The sequence below is a fragment of the Xiphophorus couchianus genome, chromosome 5, assembly GCF_001444195.1.
Source record: "Xiphophorus couchianus chromosome 5, X_couchianus-1.0, whole genome shotgun sequence".
Taxonomy (NCBI): Eukaryota; Metazoa; Chordata; class Actinopteri; order Cyprinodontiformes; family Poeciliidae; genus Xiphophorus; species Xiphophorus couchianus.
The window spans coordinates 39,542,907-39,562,611 of record NC_040232.1 but is presented as its reverse complement, the minus strand read 5'-3'; the positions used below and the strand labels follow the sequence as shown (position 1 = coordinate 39,562,611).

The window sequence follows — 19,705 nt, the reverse complement described above, 5'->3', positions numbered from 1 at the left end:
GGCTTTGACTTGAACTCAATGGTCTCATTCATCAATGAAAGAAATTCAGAACCACCTAGACTCTAGAGCTGGCTGGCCATCTAAACTGAGTGATTGGGGCAAAAGGTCCTAAGTCAGGGGGGTGACCAATGGTCACTCCAGCATTCCTCTGTGAAGAGAGGAGAGCCTTTCAGGAGGAGAACCATGTCTGCAGCAATCCACCAGTCAGGCCAGCGTGATAGAGCAGCCAGATGAGGGTTAAGAGGATCCTCCTCACCCACAATTCAAAATCGATCAAGCAGATGTCTTAGAGCCAGTTCCTAAATGTGACTGGTGTGTGTCTAACTGCTGGAAAAATACTTACTCTCTATAAAACCTGTGCTTTTATTAATTTAATTGTTTATGAGTATTCTCATAGGTAAAATCTCAGATTTTTACATGTATGTATGAGTCGGAAAACAGGAGAAATATAAAATTTACATTTACGCACATTTGTTAACTTACATTTACAAAATTAGATGTCTATGCATGCATTTTTAATGGACAGTAATCTTATCCCATACATACCTCTTTGTGTTTCCATAGCAACTAAAACAAACAAGAACCTGACACAGATTGTTTGACATCTTTATCATTCCAACTAATTGGAATGATTGATATGTTTTTTTAATAGTGCAAATAACATTTGTTTCTCCTATAAGCCATCTCTGAAGAGATTTGAAAATGGCTGCACAAACACCTCCCATCCACCTGATGAACTGTAAAGAACACTTCAAACTGTAATTGCTCTTAAACGTGGATCAACAAAGTATTAAGCAAAGGTTGTGAATACTACTGTAAATGTGGCTTTTTGGTTTTCTATTTTTAATTAATTTGCAAACAACTCAAATGCCACTTTCCACATTGCGGAAACTTATGTGTAGAATTTTGAGGAAAGAGATTAATTTACTACAACTTGGAATATGGCCTAACAATAGAAAATGTGGAAAAAGCAAAACACTGTAAATACTTTCTGAATGCACTCACAATCAGACATGTTTATGCAACAATAAGGACAAAAAGTTTCTAAAATAATAGGTTTTTCCAAAATTGGGGTCAGGACTCCGACTGAGGTCCATTGTAGGATCTTGACAAAAGACAAAAGGTATCATGACAAATGCATGATACCATTTGTAAAACAAATTACAACAGATAAAATAAAGCAGTGTTGATTGTAATTATAATCTTGTTCAACTAATTTAGTAATAAATCAGTTGATAGCAGGTGGAACAACTCTCTCATTTTGTAGGTGAGAAGCTGAAAGGTTTGGGAGCCAGTACAACAACACAGGCAGCCCAACACAATTTTTGGAGAAATCCCGTGGAAACCAGTTAATTATCTATAAGTGGTGTTTTAATGCATTACAAGTTCTTGGAATTGTTATGCTTAAATGTGCAAAATAATAATAATAATAATAATAATAATAATATATTTGAAAAGTCCAAGTCAGCATAAATTTGCATATTATAGCTGGGTTTAAAGTTGTTTGGTTTTTAATATCCAACTTTTTTTGGTTCTATTTTGATTTTTTGATTTTTTATTATTACTTTTCTCTGAAAATTAGATTAAGAACGTTATTTTGTTGAAGGGAAAAATATCAGTCTGATATATTTTTATTTTTATTGTACGTCTTCCCACTTGTTGGTGATAAAATAATTTTAAAAGCAAATATTACTGGAACACCAGCATATTTGATATCTTTCGTATTTGAATAGCGCTCCCATGTAGACAGTCTGGTAGACTTTCCCATTTTTGGCCCCTGCTCCTTCACAGATCCATTTTCCAGAGTTTTCAATCATCTTGTTCTTTCTATGTTTATAAACAGAGTAGAGATAAAAAATGAAAAGAAAAAAAAGATGTGGGTAAACCAGGTCCTGTGCTTTAACATCATGTAAAATGAGCTAGATATAATCTAAATGTCTAATATTTCACCAGAGATCTAAAAAATATACTTCTTTTATTCACCGCTCGAACTGCATACATGTATTCATTTGCTAAGACTTTTTTGCAGAAAAAATAACTATATTCTAATTTGCAGGCAGAAAGTGGCTTGGAAGAGATGAAGTTAATAATCAGTTGTAATGCTTTTAGAGCTTTTATAAAAATCTCAACAAACCACTGAAGAAAAACATGAGTTTCCTGAAGTGAAAACATGAACTGTAGCTGAACTACAGGCCCAGATGTGACGTTCATGAAAGAAAGGATGTCATGAATCTGTAGTCTTGCTACAAAAATACTGCATGATGTATTTGTTATTGGGACTATCCTAACATGTCCACTTTATTCACTTCTGCTCCTAGCATCACTGTGAAGAACTGAGAGGTTCCTCCGCAAGGCAAGAGCAGAATAGACTGAATCAAACTGAGCTGATCTGTAAATCATTAAATGTTATAGGCTATAGGCCTTTCTCTTGAACAGTGCACTACCTGTAAGACAGTTTAACTCATTATAGTCAAAGTTCTGCCTTTGCCCTGCTCTTTATTCATATTATGACATGATTTGTTCCTATTTAAAAGAAATTGTATGGTAGTAAAAAACATGAATATTTTCTCAAAATTATCAAATTAGTTTTCTTGTTTCAATGGACTTTTTTGAAAACACATTTCTGTCGTGGATGTTTCAGTGGGTTTTTTTTCCTTTAAGGTGACTGATTTAGATGGATAAATAAGTTTTTGGTTCTAACTGGCTCCAAAATGAATAATGCAGGACTTACATGTCAAAAAAGAAGCACAGTACCCAAAATAATACACAAAAATAAATTACTGGTAATGCAATGTTCCATACAGTCATAGGGTATCTCTCATTGCTGTCACTGCTTGGACCAAATTTATCTTTACAAGCTGAACTTCGACGTAAATCATACACAAGCACCTAAAATATAGAAGAAGAAAAAAAATTAAGATCTCCCTTGTAAATGAGTCTCAAAAGACCTTTATGTATAAATATAGGAATAAAATGAACTGTGTTCACTATGCTTTTCAAAACATAATTACAAAAAGCAATATCTGAGCGAAGTCCAGACAAATATGTATAATTTTGTGATTTTCATTCGCTAAAGAGTAAAAGTCATTAAGATGCCAAAGAACCTATTGAAATACACTGCTCATAAATTAAAGGAAACACTAAAAATAACATCCTACATCTTAATTAAATATTATCAAAACTTTATTATTAACACAGTGAAATTGATTTGAGAAGGAAAAATAAAAATTATCAATGTACTACCAAACTTCTAATGACATTGATTCCACAAAGGTGTGACTGACTGGGAGTTACATTGTTCTGTTTAGGTGTCCCCTTTATTTTTTGAGCAGTGTATTACACTATGTAAAAATATGCAAAAGTATTTTTTGGTTACGATTTCTTAGTTTATTATGTTTTTATTATTTGTTACATATTCATTCACATACACGTTCACAAGCGGACAGTGGCAAGCCAGTAGCCTAAAGCCTAAAGTCTGACAAGAGAAGCTGTCATGCAGGGGCGCCACCAGGCTCTCTGACCACCACCAGCAGGGAAGAGGATGAAGTGTCTTGCCCATGGACACAACAATTAAGGTGGATGGAGTGGGAATCAAGATATTATTTGATCCCTGAATTAAATGAAATTACTCATCTAATACAAGTGAGGTAGCTATAACATGTAACATGTAAGATATAATATTTTCACAAAATCCATCCATCCATCCATTTTCTGTTCACCCTTTGTCCCTAATGGGGTCGGGAGGGGTGCCGGTGCCTAACTCCAGCCACGTTCCAGGCGGGAGGCGGGGTACACCCTGGACAGGTCGCCAGGCTGTCGCAGGGCAACACAAAGACATACAGGACAAACAACCATTCACACACACACACTCACACCTAGGGAGAATTTAGATAGACCAATTAACCTAACAGTCATGTTTTTGGACTGTGGGAGGAAGCCGGAGTACCCGGAGAGAACCCACGCATGCACAGGGAGAACATGCAAACTCCATGCAGAAAGACCCCGGCCGGGAATCGAACCCAGGACCTTCTTGCTGCAAGGCAACAGTGCTACCAACTGCGCCACTGTGCAGCCCTTCACAAAATCACAGTTCATGAAATCCAAACAATCCCTTTATGTGTGTGGTCAGCCATATTGGATTTTGGAGTCCTGAAATCACCCCAAATCCTTAAATTAAACATTTCAAAATGTGTGTCCATGTTTATGACAAAACACAACAAACTGAAAAATTTAAAAACCTGTTTTGTTCTTTTTTCAAAGCAGTGGAAGTCGTTTTTCTTTGGAAACGTAGTATTTACAGAGGTGGCAGTTGTCACGAATCTTTTGAAAACCACTACACATTATAGGTCTCAAAAAGGGTCTTTGAACGCAACAGCACTCCGATTCCTGGAAAATCCGCTCCGGGTCTTCCTATGATCCGACCGGACTCCATGTTGTTCTGTCAGCTTCAGAGCGAGCAAGTGCACTGGCCGAAAACTCTCACGTTGCAGCTTTCGGTGCCTGACAAGAAAAAGTTGTTGCAGACTCTCCCCGAGTGTGTAGCCCCTTCAGAAAAATATGGCAGACTACCGGGACGACAACGGAGCTCGGGCTCTGCTTGCATTACAGTCGGCGCCGTGTAGCCCCGTGCGCGTCGCGGTGACCTCTCACTCCTATCACCAGCCCTCGATCTCCGTCTTGGGTCCTCCAATAATGGAAGCTCGCTGCGATGCCGGAGGTTTTCCTGCAAGGCTCTCTTCGACGCCTCCGCAGGCCCTTGCGAGGCTCGAGGGCCGGGACTTTGAGTTTGTCATGCGCCAGAGGACGGTCACCATAGGCCGGAACTCGTCCCACGGCTCGGTGGACATCAACATGGGTCACTCGAGCTTTATTTCAAGGCGACACCTGCAGATAACTTACGACGAAGCGGGCGGCTTCTCTCTGCGGTGTCTGGGGAAGAACGGCGTGTTTGTTGACGGAGTGTTCCAGCGGAGAGGAGCTCCGCCGCTACCGCTGCCCAGAGAGTGAGTGTAGTTAGCTTAACTGTTAGCAGCGCCTTGCAAAGTTTTAATATGCCATAAATACTTACCCAACAATGAACACATCATGGTTTATGACGTCTCTAATCAGTTTGCACACTTTGCGCTTAAATTAAAAACTATGTGTGTATTTTAAGAAGTTTACTGCACGTTTATTTTTCTGGTAAAATAAAATTGAAGCCTAGCATACAACTTTCTAATGTTCACATTTACACGGTCAAATGGGGGGGGGAGCGTTTTTTGTTTGATCGTACAAAGTTCGTCCCATTGTTTACTATAAATTACATTTCAATTTCATTTATAAATGGGCTCTTCCTGATAATATATGCTCTATAGCTATTGTGTTTTACTTCTGAGCAGATTTTGCTTCATTCGTTCTGGCCTACTGGCTCAGTACCCAAAGTATGTGGATACTGTTTTCAACAATGTGTGCAGATTGTTCAATGATTTTTTAAATTATTCGTGCAATCCCATCCAAAACTATTTTATCAACGTTTAATGGCCCGTGTCGGCTTTAAAAAAAACAAACAAAAAAAACCCATTAGCCTATCACGTTAGCTTCATATTAGCTGCGTGGCTCTAAGTCAACGTGTCACCGTCACGTAAACATTAATGTAAACAAACGCACCCCTGACAACTCCTCTCACGTGTTAAGTGGAAACAGTTCGAGTTTCTGTCTGAAACCTGGGTTACGTATGCTTCTAATGAAATCACCTACTTAGTGAGTGTACTTTGGTCTTTACTATAAATATCTTTGCATTATGTTTTAGGTTTTTAAAAAAAAAATCCTGACCAGTTTTGGTAAATAAACAAAGGTAACCTGCAGAACTGATAAGTGTATCAGTTCTGCAAATCACTGAAAAGGTTAGTTGTTCTGTTTGATTGGCTCCTTTGACTGTTTAGGGGCGTGTCCGCTGCTGAACCGGAAATGTTGCCTGGAAGACCCACATGGAGAAACTATAGCACCTTATCCACCAGAGCCATGTTTGCATGTGGTTTTCCAAGTAGTACATGATTTGACAATAATATGGGTGATCTTTTGTGTAGTAGAAGAAACCTATGTTTATTAAAAAATATTAACTGACATGCAGCTGAGTTTATAGTAATTTTACATTTAGATTTTAGAGTTATTTAAAATTACATGTACACATGCACACTTCATTGTGCTGTAGTTGTTCTGAAGCAGGATAAATTGGAAATTCTGCCAATGAAGTAGAACTGTAAACAGAATTGCTATTTAGTTTTACATTTAGTTGTAGCAGTCATAAAAGTTAAATGAACAAAGTCCTTTATTGTGAAATTAACAATTACCAAGAAACTGAGCAAACCTCATGTGTTATGTTTAATGCTAGCTGTGCTGCAAGCATGTTAAAAAGTTCAGAATGACATTTTTTCCCCTATGACATTAGATACAACTTCTCTGTAAAAGAAACATTCTAATAAATTAGGTTGGGGAGTTGTTGACATCAGTCTTTTTTTGACAATTGTACTAGTTATTTAATCCATAGTTATTCATCTATTCAAAGGATCTTTTCTGTTTCTGAATTTGCCTATTATTTTTCCAGGATCAACAGTTGAGTGTTACTCAGACACGTGCCAGCTGAATAGTGTAATTTACATCTGATCAGTTTAACAGGATTTTGTTCATGAATGCTGACTCAGGTAGAGTCTTTACTTAATCTTTGGGTAACTGGATTCTAAGAGGTCCCAGCAGATTTCCCATGCAGTCCTTTCATTATTCCCTTCTCAAGTCATTTTATGAAGTCAAGTCAAAAAATGACTTGCAGTGGCCACAGGTCAACACAGCACAACGGTGTTCTGCAAATTCGTGTTTCATGTGATGTTACATTAGATCACATGGACTGATTAGACTACTAAACCTTTGACCTTTTGTCTCAGAGCTGCCTGTGCCCATTTCATTTATTTGTTGGATTTTCTCTTGATTTAAGTTTTTGCTACTTCAGCAAAAAAAAACAAAAAGCCTCCACTTCCTTTATATGATGAGGAAAATAAAACCAGCCATCATCCTCTTACTGTAAAATATTTAACACATCATTTAGATATCGTTTCTAAAGGTTTCTTTAGGTTTGAACTGGGATGGCCTGGTGGCGATTCTCTGTTATTCAGGCATTTGTTCAGACCTGCTAAAAGTATAAAAGAAGAGAGAGATTTAGGAAAACAGGTTTTTGTGTAAACTTAACACCAGTGCAGTGTGTTTGCCCACAAACCGCTTGGTTATTATATAAACACACTTTTGAGGTAACTTTAACATGTAGCCATCTTTTATTTGTATGTTGTGTGACATATTTGGTAGATTTATATTTTGTGTTTCCAGTTGCAGTAAATTCTAAATGTTTCGAACTTCTTGCAGACCTACCATCTTCAAAAGTTTGCAATGCTTTGCTTTTCAGGTGATATTTGATGTTTTTCTGGGAGTTGACTTGTGTTGATCTGAATGTTGTTAAAGTAAGGATCTGTTTTCTACTGATCATGTGATAGCTAAGCTATGTTTCTGTAAGCTAACTCAAGCTTTTGATCACTGAAGGTCTTTGTTGAGGAGAGAATGAACTAAGTTCCTGGCTTTTTAAAATTTTTTATTTATTTATTTTTTTCCCCTCATGCCTTTCCCCTCACTGCTGTCCTTCTTTCTTCTAGGTGTGTGTTTCGGTTTCCCAGTACCGTCATCAAGATCCAGTTCACGTCACTCCTGGAAGTGGAGGAGCACAGGGAGAAGGAGCAGCCCTCTTCCCCGCCCCACCCGCTGCTGCCCCACATCTCCCCTCTTAAGATCAGCATTCCCACCGCGCAGCAGCATGAAGAGCACATCAGGGCGTTTGGCTCACCGCTGCCGTCACCCACCGGCACAATCAGGTGAGCCGCCAATACATGTGGGGATCATCTGGCTGACAAGTTTGCATTCAGCTTTGATCCCAGTTAAGTGTTTTCATAGTTGGTTCATTTCTTAATTGCTTCCATTCTCCTGCTTAAAGACTTCTCTCTGTGTCTTATGGTGCACATTTGTTAGACATTTTGGTGATATGAGACTTTGAAAATTGATTATAAATTGACAAAGCACATGCAGATATTATGTTACTTTTCACTTGAACCTAATTGTTGCACTTGACTGACTTGTGTTTTAATCTGAATACATGACTGCATTAAATGTAATTTATTTCAAAAATATAATGTAGCAATTATTTTACTCAACTCAGGATTTTTAGGAATTTGTTTATTATCTTAAAATATTCAACAGAAGTTTCAACTGTTTAAAAAAATGAAGTTTTTCAGGTTAGGCTTCTGTAAACGGCGACACTGTGAGGTTTTGTTGCAGCATAGGGTTGGTGATGAGCAGCTGACCTGATGACAGCCATGAGCTACTGAAGGAAACACACAACCTGCAGACAGTTTGTTTTTTTTAATTTTTAATTTTAATTTTATTTTTTAGCTGCCTTATGCGTTCTATGAAGCTAAACATGTCTACATTGTGACTGATTACCTTGAAGCCTGTGGGTTCAAGGATTTATGCAGCATCTGTAACGGCCTTTACCGAGAAGACCCAGTGTATGATTGATCAGTATAATGAATACTACTGGGAAGAACTACTGGGAAGAACTTCCCAGTAGATCTAGATAGATCTTTATCTAGATCTATCTAGATATAGATAGCTAGATAGCTAGATAGATAGATAGATAGATAGATAGATAGATAGATAGATAGATAGATAGATAGATCATAACTGAGCAACCAGTTTGATTTCTGTTCAGTGCCCTCTGGTGGTGGATGCTTGCCTGTACAACAATCATACCCACCAATGTGGGCCTGTGTGTCCATGCCTTATATGGGGTGGCTGCCGCTATGGGGCATGTGATTGGTTATTGGGCAGAGAGTTTTGCCTGTAAGCCACTTTTCAGTCCATTCTGGTTTCCCTTACACCCCCGCCTCACCTCAACCACTCGGGTCCTCGGGTAATGTTTCCTCACATGTGGAGTCAAAACAAACCAAATATAAATATGATTGCTCATGCTTCTTTGCTCCACTTCCCTTGTGGCCTTTTTTAGGTTCATACTCATAGCAACATGCAGCTCAGAGAGAAACTTCTGCTTCCTCCTGAAACACCAACATGGTCTCATTCAGGCAGATTGCTTACTTTTGTTGTCTGGCAGCTTCAGTGAATGACACAATACTAAACATTGTTCCTCTCTTTACGGACACACAAGAGGGCTGGAGAGTTTTTTTTTAAGATACAGAATTGACTCTTGTTCAGTTATTATCCACTTTATTCTTAAGAAGTTTCTTTTCAAAATTTTATTTGTTTTCCTTTCCTCGTTTTTTTTTAAGCTCTAAACTTTGAGCGGTTGTGAAAAACGAATCCTGCAGCCACTTCCCCCTGCAAAGAAATGTAAACAAACCATATTCTGTCCCTCTTGTGAGTCTTGATGGAACTGTGTCCATGGCTCTCTGTTGTCAGAAGCAAATCAGAGCTTATGGACTCCCAGAAACTCCTGTTTACTTTCCCCACAGAGGCAGGTGTGTGTAATACCTTGTGGGGACCATTTTCCTGACACATAAGTACATTGTGGGGACCAACTGCTCCTTGTGGGGACAGAAGTCTGATCCCCACAAGGGGAAATGCTGTTTTTTGGTCAGGGGTTAGATTTAGGAATAAGGTGTTAATTTTGGTTAGGGATAAGTATGTAATGGTTAGGGTTAGGGTTAGGATAAGGGTAAGGTTTAGTCTGTAGAAATGAATGGAAGTCAATCAAAAGTCCCTACAACGATTGTCACGCAAACGTACGTGTGTGTGTGTATGTGTGGGGCGGGGGTGCACGTGTGTGTAATAGAAGCTACAGGACTTGCTGGTGCAGCAGATCAAATCCAGTTAATAGTTAACTTGGTTCTCAGTATCGTTGGCTCATTGTTGGATCGTTTTAGTTGTGATTGTGTTGATCTGTCCAGATTGTTAAATCGGTATAAAAAGACTGGATGAGGATGTGAACAATACTAATTTTGGATTCCCTGCTCTTTTCTGTTATTTTTTTGTTTTTTTTTATGCTTCCTTTGGGCTTCATTATTTTAAACAGGGGAATATTTTATTTGCTTCACACATTAAATAAATCTTTTTTGCATTTTGTCCCATTATATCTAAAAACATCCATGTTGTTATGGTTCCACTTGACAGACCAACAAAGATAAATGATGCATGGATTTTAAAATGTTATTTACAAATATAAATGGCATGTATTTGTTTTCATCCTTCTTGAGTCAGTACCGTGTAGGACCACTGTTTTACTGCTGGACACGTTCGTCAACCAAAACAAGAGCAGAGACGGTTAGCCAAAGTGAGGTCAGGTCCTCAGGGGCCCTAAATCAGTAAGCAGTTTAGCATCTGAATCCCAAACTCCCACTAGGGTGGTTACAATGGTTCTGGTGTGTTCAGGATGATGCTCAAGGTTAGTTTTCCATTTAGACCAGAAATAGCCAGAACACCTTGTGTTAGATAACCCCAAACGAGATGACCTGAGGCTCTTTCTCACAGTTTTTCCATAAATTCCAGCTTCATTCTTTTTTTTCCTTTTATTTAACCAGATAAAACCCCATTGAGATCCATATCTAATTTTTTTCTGGGCAGAAATCTGCAATGCTAACACCCTGGTTACACAAACGTAAAATAAAACATATGCACAAGTTTAAACCAAATTACAAAGCAGTTTACAAGCAATGACACCGATTGATAGAATCACGTTGCTCAAAAAAAGTCCATTGAAATTAGATCCAAATCAACTCCAGTCTTTAGTTCCGACTGAAGCTGATTCCGTGCTATAGGAGCCATTTATGGAGTAAAAATGAATTATGCAATTCTTTCACCTAGACTTTGACTGCAGTTGCTGCAGAGTAACCAGGACCCACACAGCCATGTTTCAGCAGGTTTAGCTTCCAATTCCAGATAGTGAATTGAACAGTTTCATGAGATTTTCAAAGCTAATCCTCCTTTAAACTTCTCCAGTTCCTCCCAGCACCCCTTTCTTTTAATGACAGCAATCGGTCTGATTGGTGTAATCTATGTAACGACCATTAATACAAACAAAATGAAAATATTTTGGAAACTTGAAAATATTCTCTATTAATGTTCCATAAAATATATTTATATATCTCTTAAATAAATCTATATTTATCTACTGGAGGAGAATATTTCATCCTGAAATATTCACCCTGACCAGGTCACACTTTTTATCTGGTGACCAGTGGATTTTTGCTGCATGTCAAGAGCAGAGCCATCAGGCCTTTCTACTCTTACCTCCTCTAGATGAACCAGGAGTAGGAGAGTTACTCCAGCTGTTACTTGCAGAGAGCAAGCTGCTACCATCGAAGCAAAATTATTTGGGACATTTAAAAAAAATGCAGATATCCCGGCTGCTGGTTTTTTGCGACTGTTTTTTTCTGTACGCTCTCTGTTTGCTGATTGGTTCGTGGGTTCACCCGCTTGCATGTGCAGCTGACTCAGCGCGTGTGAGCGTTGGACACACAGTAGAAGTGCCTGTTTTCATCCAGCTTTTGTCAACTTTGACGTTGGTGCTTTTGAAAATTCAGATGACGTCGTGCAAGCGGTGTGGTTTGGTGCTCACACCCTGGGGCTATGTTAGCTGTGTTAATGAGACGAGCGACCACATGTGGACACAAATCACTCAAGGTGTGGCTTTACTTTGACAGGCTAATAAGATCAATAACTTTACCCGTGAAGATCTTGAATTACTATATGTCGTGATTTTGGTGGGGATCTTGGAGGACAGGTGATGGTAGAGGAAACACTGAAGTCTCCATGATGCTGTTTGTTTCTTCTTCCTTACCAACCTCTGAAACTTTGACAGAACAGTTGAATTTACTGTGACATTAATAGGGTTTTGCTGTAAACCCTGTTTACTTATTAGGTGTTTATTCAAATATTAGGTGTCTAGTTTTCTTCTACTTTACACACATGTAACTATTTGATGGCCTATCACATCCTGGAGTGATTGTTGATTAGTAAGCCACTGCAAGTATTCAGATCTCTCAATGATGTGAAAAATCTTTAAGGATTTAAAAATCTTTCATCAGTAACTGTTTTAATTTTCCTTTTTTATCCATTTAAAAGCTACAGACCATATGAAAATGCTGCAGTCAAACAAATTACTGCATCCCTGTGTGTCTCTGTTGACACATTCTCCAGGTTATATTCACTTATCCATGGTTACATAACTTTTGCTGTCTATCAAGTCATAAAATATTGACTTCATATGCAGTGAAAGTGAACAGTTTACATTGCTCAAATCAGCATTAATCATGATAACCATTGTTGACTATCATGTTTGTATGTCAGTTTCTCTTTGCATATTTACTGCTTGTTGTTTTGGTGGCAGAGTTTCTGTGAGGAAGTTGAAGCTGGAGATCAGCTGAACATTTAGTGGAAGTGTGAAACCTCTGTGGTTTGTTCTGCTCCGCTTCCATGAGCCTGCAGGAAGCTGTGTGTGAACGTAGCACTGCACAGCTCATCTGGAGCATTACGCAAACGCAGCGAGAGGAAACTGATCCAAACAACCTCACGCTGCCATTGGCTGATATATACACACCCTCTGCAAAATAACCTAGGAAAACATAAGCACACAACTTTCTCTTCTCCACAGCGTTCCCAACTCCTGTCCTGCTAGCCCTCGAGGGGCGGGGTCATCGGGGTATCGCTATGGACGCAATGTGACCTCCGACCTCCAGTTAGCTGCAGAATACGCTGCGAAGGCTGTATCTGAGCAGAGGCGAAGTCTTGCTGAGCACAGAGGTGGGGGAAGTGAGCAGCGTGTGGAGTCGGTGGGCGGAGACAGCCCCAAGGTAAAAATAATGTCTGTCCCACACAGACCTGTCCTTTTTCTAGCAGGGGACAGGTTTGTGATGCATATTCATAGGTCCTTTATTTGAACAGGAGAAATCTCTTGAGACTCATTTACAAGAGATTGTTGCTCTGTTTGTCCAGGATGAGTCCAAGCCTCCGTATTCCTATGCACAACTGATTGTCCAGGCCATCTCTTCAGCTCCAGACAAACAGCTCACCCTCAGCGGGATTTATGCCCACATCACCAAACACTACCCCTACTACCGCACTGCAGACAAGGGCTGGCAGGTACAGTGCTCCTCATCCGTCTGGGAGGCTGTGAGCCAAACCCAGGGTGCTTCCTGGTGAACTGGAACATTGTCAAAAATAGAATAAATTTCAGTAATTCACTTTAGAAAGTGAAACTTACAGATTCATTACAGAGTGAGATAATTTTATTCCCAAAATTCAAGACCAATGAAAGACCAACAAACCAGGTTTTGTAGATCTTTTTAATATAATGTTTAGTGGAAGGAAAATATGGTGATAGGAAAAGCTGGACAAGCATCAAAATGACCAGAACATCCAAATCTTCATACTTTCAATGGGATTACAGAGAGAAATGGACTTCTCCATAATGCACCTATGCTGTGTGTCTACAAAAACTAATGGTGGAGAGTAGAACATTATTGACTTTAATGTCTTTCCTCCTCATTAGCCAGTTTTTCTCTTATCTCCATGGGAGGAATGTGTTTTTACAACGGCTTTCTGTGTTTTGTCCAGAACTCAATCAGACACAACTTGTCTCTGAACCGCTACTTCCTGAAAGTAGCCCGTTCTCAGGACGAGCCTGGGAAGGGAAGCTTCTGGCGCATCGACTCGGCCTCTGAGAGCAAGCTGGTGGAACAAGCCTTCAGGAAGAGACGACAGAGAGGCGTGGCCTGCTTCAGGACTCCGTTCGGACCTTTGTCGTCACGGTACAATCCTAAATGATTAATTTTTAGTTGTCAGTGGCGCCAACATGAACACTGAACTGAGTGGGGTTAACCTTTATCCCCTTTGTCTGCTTCTGTCACTTGCTGTCATGTGATTGGACAGAACCAAGTAAGTGTCGTGTTGAGTTGTGTTTTGGTGAAAGATGGCCGCAGCAACTGTGCGCCTCATGACATCACAGCTGTTTGTCAGTAATGTGGCTGAGTTTTCTTCTCCTTGTCTTTCTGATTCAGGAGTGCACCGGCGTCTCCCACCCATCAGGGCCTGCTGTCCCCTTCGTCCAGTGGGCTGCAGACTCCCGAGTGTCTGAGCAGAGAGGGCTCTCCCATCCCTCAGGACCACCATGAGCAGCTGGCCAGCAAACTGGCGTCTGTGCCGGAGTACAGGTACTCCCAGAGCGCCCCAGGTAAGCCCAGATAAACAAACTCCAAGCATTCTGCCCACTCTAAGGCAGTGTGAGAAATGAATGAAAATGTGTGTGAACAGGCTCTCCAGTCAGCGCTCAGCATGTCATCATGGCTGCCCCCCACCACCCAACCGTCCTGAAGCCCATCCATATGCTACAGAGCGCCCCGCAGCCTTCTGTCACCATGGTGCGCGTGGTCACCAGCGCCCCTCCAATCTCCGCCCCCCCTAATGGCTACAGCACTTTGACTGTTGGTGGACTGGAGAGCAACAGCGACATCAGAGGTGAGGACAGGAACTGCTGAAGCTTGTAGTCTGCAGGTGATATTAGCCTGGTAAGAACCACAGCCTTGTTTCCTCAAGAGGGTCTGGGCTCTCTGCTGTTGAGGAACCATTGCTTCCTGGAGGTGTGGCCTGTGTTCAGGTTTTAAATTTCACCCAGTTGCTAACGCTTCCATGTGTCGAATGTAACTGTAAGCATCCATCCTACATAGAGAACTGATCTGAACTAGGCAGCTGTTAATGTTAATTTAATATTTAGAGTGTGACCAACACAGACTGACCGCTTCATTCACTTCCTCTGCTGCCATTGCTAAAACTACAGACAGACAAATGTAAAGCAGCGCATCATTCTCAACTTCTCCTTCTGTTCACTGATTGGCCAGCAAAAACTCTCCCAGAGACTGTGCTGGAAACATTTTTTTTTTCTATCAGAATTGCACAGGAAGGCAACGGTCAGGCTAGGTGGACATACAGCATTCCTTCTTAGTTATCTCTCAAACTGTGTGAAAAGACTGAGAATGAGTGTGCATGTTATTGAGTTAGCATGTTGTGAATTCACACCTGACATTTGGTCCGCTTTAAATGGACCACAGCTCATTCCCCCGTCTCCTAGGACTTTGTGTGCAGGTGTGAATTCACTAATGACATCAACTGATGTTAACGAAGAGAATCAATTTTACGTCACTTTTCTGAAAGCTAAATGCATCCAGGTGGGATGTTGACGTGAGTCGTTTATTTCCTCTTCAGATGCCCAGCAGAACAGAGAGTTGGTGATCCAGACGCTGGACAGCGTGGTGCAGGCTGGAGAGGGACGCCATGTCACACCGGGGTTACACCAACTTCCTGTCCGTCCTGTTACCCAGAATGGCAAACACATCACTGCTGCTGTTTCCACAGTAACCAGCTTTGCTAATTCATCTGGTAAGCTTTTCAATTTCTCTAGGTACAGCTGTTCTGATCTGTGTAGATCAGAATGTCAATAAAAAGTTAATTTAATTCAAGATGGTCATGGAAAACCTGGAAAGTCATGAAATTTCGGTAATAAGCTATAAGCATTAGTGAGTCATTTCTCACGATGGCTGACAACAGAAAATACGACAGCGGAGCACAGGACAGAAAAAGAAGAGCGAGACAAAGAGGTGATGAAGAAAATATCCAAGCTAACAGGGTTAGGGGATAATCCCTGCTGATCTTCGGGTAAATATTGATGAGTTCGTGTTACTGGGCTGACCAAAAAGCAAGGTGCTGTCAAAATATGGATGTTAATTTTAAAGCATCGGAACAGGTTCACAAGTTCACCTGGTGCTCTGCTTGCGTACGCACCACGCAAACTTAAAAAAGCAGAACTAACTTCATGGTGCATTCACAATAAAACGCACTTTGAACATCCAACGTGTCTGACTCTCCACAGAGACTTTGAGTATAAACCAGAGGCTCCTGACGCTCAAAACGCGTTTGGTGTGAATGCTTTTCTAGCCTCCAGCTAGGAGCAGCAGGAGGAGGAACTGTCCTACTGCTACAGGTGAAGGTCCAAAGTTATCAAAATAACTAAAGTGCCTCCTGCCCTGACACAGCTAAAATCCAGTCATCAGAATAAAAGTTTTGACCAGGTTTGACTGTCAGAAGGGAAATACTCACTCTGGCTATCTGAGCTTGGTAAGGAAAAAAAACTGATAATTAGAGAGAAACATACAACTGATTAAAATTGAAAGAGAATTGAGACAGATATAGAAAAAAGATAGATATAAAGGATAAATAAATACATAGAAGATGAATAAAGAACATTGTCAAGTTTTTCTTAGGAATGTTCTGTCAAATATGTAGACATATTCAAGACGCTCAAGTACTTCTTTAATAACCACTAAATATATTTTGTTTGCAGTAATGGTCTTTACATTAATTACATTTATCAACTGTTCTGTAGACAGATGAAAAAGAAAGCAGCGGTGCACTGGTTGGAATTTTCTGGCCGATCACCGATCTTTAAAAAACCTGACTTGATGATTTTTTTTGTGTGCACAAAATATAGTGAAAAAGTCATTAACTTGAGGTGATTATTGTAAACCGTGAAAATGGAGAGTTGACCTGGTGGGTGGGATTGTCCATTAGCCCTCTCTCATGGCAGAGCAGTAGGAGACAGTGGCTGATTACTGTATAGGGCCCACACATTGGCTCAAGCCCAGGGGCCATTGTGCGGGCCCAGGGGCCCACACCCTCCTAAGTCCGGCCCTGTGGACGTTTGAAAATACTGTCTACAATATAGTGGTGTGACATTCACGATCGAGCCGATTCTTCTGAACGGCTCTTTACATCAATAATAGTAAAGAACGGTTCTCTGTGCACTCTGCAGTAGCACAGAGAACTATGAACAATAGTTTATATTGTTCATAAAATATTCTATTTTATGAACAATATATATTTATTTAATCATTGAATAAGCCTCCAATTAAAAACTAGTGGTGTTTCGGTGTGTGTGCCTGTCTGTTCTGAACTTTTGTAGAAACATTAGTTCTACATACATATACAATCTTGTGTTTTGCATTACTGTCAATATGTTTTTGTTTATGACATTATCATCAGATGATTCCTCAGTTAATTGATATTTTTCAATTCATACCTGTCTGTGTGGGCTTCATTTCCACATTTTTGTCATTTATGTTTCCTTCCTATCTGCCTGCACCTTTACATGTTTGCTATAGTTCAACTTGGTGGGGTTAGGTCTTTCAGTCTTATACTTTTCTTTATGGACCTGTTGTATGTGGGTCATGGAAAATTATACTGAAGGTCCTGGAATAGTCATGGAATAATTTTTTCTTAATGCCAATGGGAACCTTGAGAAGGGGACGCTCATACAGTAGATTGACTTCATACACAGCGCCATATTTCAATTAGTTATTACTGTCAGTTTAGCTGATTGTCTTACAGCTGATTAAAAACACAGTTTCTCTAAAATCCGAAGATCCTTTCAGAATGTTAAAGGGCTTTTAATCTAGACATGTTAGCCTGCTGAAATGTTTGTAAAGTGTTTGCACTCAGTACTCAATCTGGACTCCTTTTGTATTAATGAGTATAACATGGCATGGAGGATGTCAGTCTGTGGTTCTTCATTGTTAAGTCTGGTGTTGCTCATTTTTCTCTGGTTTTTACGAATATAATTCAGTTCAGTTTATTTCTAAAACATGTTCTCTCAAGACACTTTACAAAAACATCCAATTCAAGCTAAGGTAATATTTTTATTTTATGAGACATTTTTAATCTGTTGGTTATTTAATTGTTCTGAATTATCCATAAGCAATGACAGATTAAAAAAAAAAAATCAGTATTTTTCCTACTGTGAAACATTCCATGTGTTTTAATTGGAGTTGCAACATTTTGGCCCAGAACTGATGAGAGATGCTGTTCTGCTGCACCTAGCACCATCCATAAGAGCTAAACTCTGCTTTCTGCCCCCCAGGCCTGAGCAGCCCCCTGCAGATCCTGGCTGCCCAGGCATCCAGCTCCCCCCCGGTGCTGGTGGGCCGGCAGCCCGGCGGCGACGCCTCCTCTGGATCAGCAGGTGAGCCGCTGGCCAAGCGGCCAAAGATGGAGGATGAAGGAGAGACTGAATCTGCTCAGCACCAAGCTACATCTGCCCCGCAGCCTGTTATTGTTGCTATGACGTCACAAACCCATGAGCCCCGTCAATGAAGCCTGGGGTCTCTCACCAGGTGTCCAGCGGGCATCCTCTGTCATCTCCTGAATGTTTTGCCTTTTGACATAAATACGACTGTATTTGTTGAAGGGAATGAATTTGGTCAAAATTACATAAAATGTAGATTTGTTCTACATTTTAGAGGTGAGTGACTCTGGCTTCAGTTTGTTTCATCTTACGTTAATCAAAGGAAACTGAAGATAATTAGGCCTGATGAGCAGAATGGTTTAGCACAGCTTTAACTTTCTAAACAATGGAGATGTGAGGAATGTGGTGGAACTAGAGCCAAAGACCCATCCTTGACTGCTGCATTGGTTAGTTAGTTTAAATATGGAGACTCAGTGCAGCCTGTGGAAGCTGGCAGTACAGTTTATGTCACCTGGGAGACCAGGATCATGACTGTAGTTTTATAAAAGAAGCGATATTCCTAGACAGTAAATGAGACTGAACCCCCCCAAAAACAAACAGGCTCAGAGAAATAAAAGTATGAATATTAACCTTAAGAATAGAATGTAATACCTCTTGCCTTCTCACAGAAGCAGAAAAAAAAAACTGATGTTGAGGAAATGCAGGAAAGACAAAAAGACAAGCCAGCTGTTTCAGAGTGAAGCTCCTCACATTCAGGCCCAACAGACTGATGGAGGACAGAGAGGCAGCTACTGGAGGCTGACTGAAGTGGAGGGCTAACCCAATGCTGACAAACTGATTGTTTTTCGTTTGTGTAGTTTGTGTAGTGGTGTGAGGAGAGGTGAAATGGCCTCTGCGCAGATTTGTTTTAGCACAAAGAGGAGCTATTGTAGTAATCCTTAAAGCCTTAAAATATTTCTACTTATCTGAAATTTTATTTTAGCAGCTTTACTGTTTTAGACTAGTATAGCGCTTAAACAGTACACAATCAGCAACACTACGGCAGCAGCAGTTACGTTGCGTCAATTAACTTGTTTCAGTTTTCTTAAGAGAATAAAAGGACGGGACCAACTTGTGACCAGAAATTTTACCTGTTCTCAGCTTTCTTTCCAGAACTTTCTGCATATTCTTTTCTTTCAGCTTGCTTTTCTCGCACTCTTCATTGACTGTTCTTCCTTCGTGATTAATCTCTCCTTGCAATCTCTGCAGAGGCATCAAGCTGTCGCAGATGCTGCTTTAATTAGATTTGTTCTAGCACTTTCTCCCCCGTTCTTTTGTCTCCTCACTCTGCCTTTAGCACCTCAGAATGTCCTCACACAGGCTTCATGCTCAAGATTTTACCAATTGTTGTTGCACAACAGATGGATGCATTATGATTGTATGCTGCTCTGCTAAGTAACAAAGCTAATTAAAGTCCTTATTTTGGAAAAAAAACCAAAAAACATTTGTGTAAGAGCAGCTGTCATCAACAGGTAAACATGGGAATAGAGGTATAGGTATTTTTTAATGTCCCTATTTCTGTGATTTGTTAAAATGTGTAGCACAAATTAAAATTCTTATTGACATAACTCC

General features: G+C 40.1%; 1 protein-coding gene across 2 annotated transcripts; it reads left to right on the top strand.

Annotated features, from left to right (window-relative positions):
* Positions 1–4,557: 4,557 nt before the first annotated feature.
* On the top strand, positions 4,558–19,567 carry foxk1 (forkhead box K1). Of its 2 annotated transcripts, XM_028017076.1 has the most exons (10): positions 4,558–5,003; positions 7,674–7,889; positions 12,677–12,875; positions 13,018–13,164; positions 13,639–13,832; positions 13,954–13,959; positions 14,082–14,254; positions 14,335–14,538; positions 15,283–15,456; positions 17,990–19,567. In XM_028017076.1, the coding sequence occupies exons 1-10, from the start codon at positions 4,558–4,560 to the stop codon at positions 18,220–18,222; spliced, it is 1,992 nt and encodes a 663-aa protein (XP_027872877.1). In that variant the 3' UTR covers positions 18,223–19,567. The 2 variants fall into 2 exon arrangements, with proteins under 2 accessions (XP_027872877.1, XP_027872878.1); XM_028017077.1 differs by lacking the exon at positions 13,954–13,959 and having other exon boundaries at positions 17,990–18,222.
* The last annotated feature ends 138 nt before the right edge of the window (positions 19,568–19,705 follow it).

Bases quoted from the DNA above. Each gene is read 5' to 3' on its own strand.
- foxk1 (XM_028017076.1), top strand. From the start codon at position 4,558: ATGGCAGACTACCGGGACGACAACGGAGCTCGGGCTCTGCTTGCATTA. The intron at 13,165-13,638 runs GTACAGTGCTCC...TGTTTTGTCCAG, and splicing joins CTGCAGACAAGGGCTGGCAG to AACTCAATCAGACACAACTT. The intron at 14,255-14,334 runs GTAAGCCCAGAT...GTGTGTGAACAG, and splicing joins GTACTCCCAGAGCGCCCCAG to GCTCTCCAGTCAGCGCTCAG.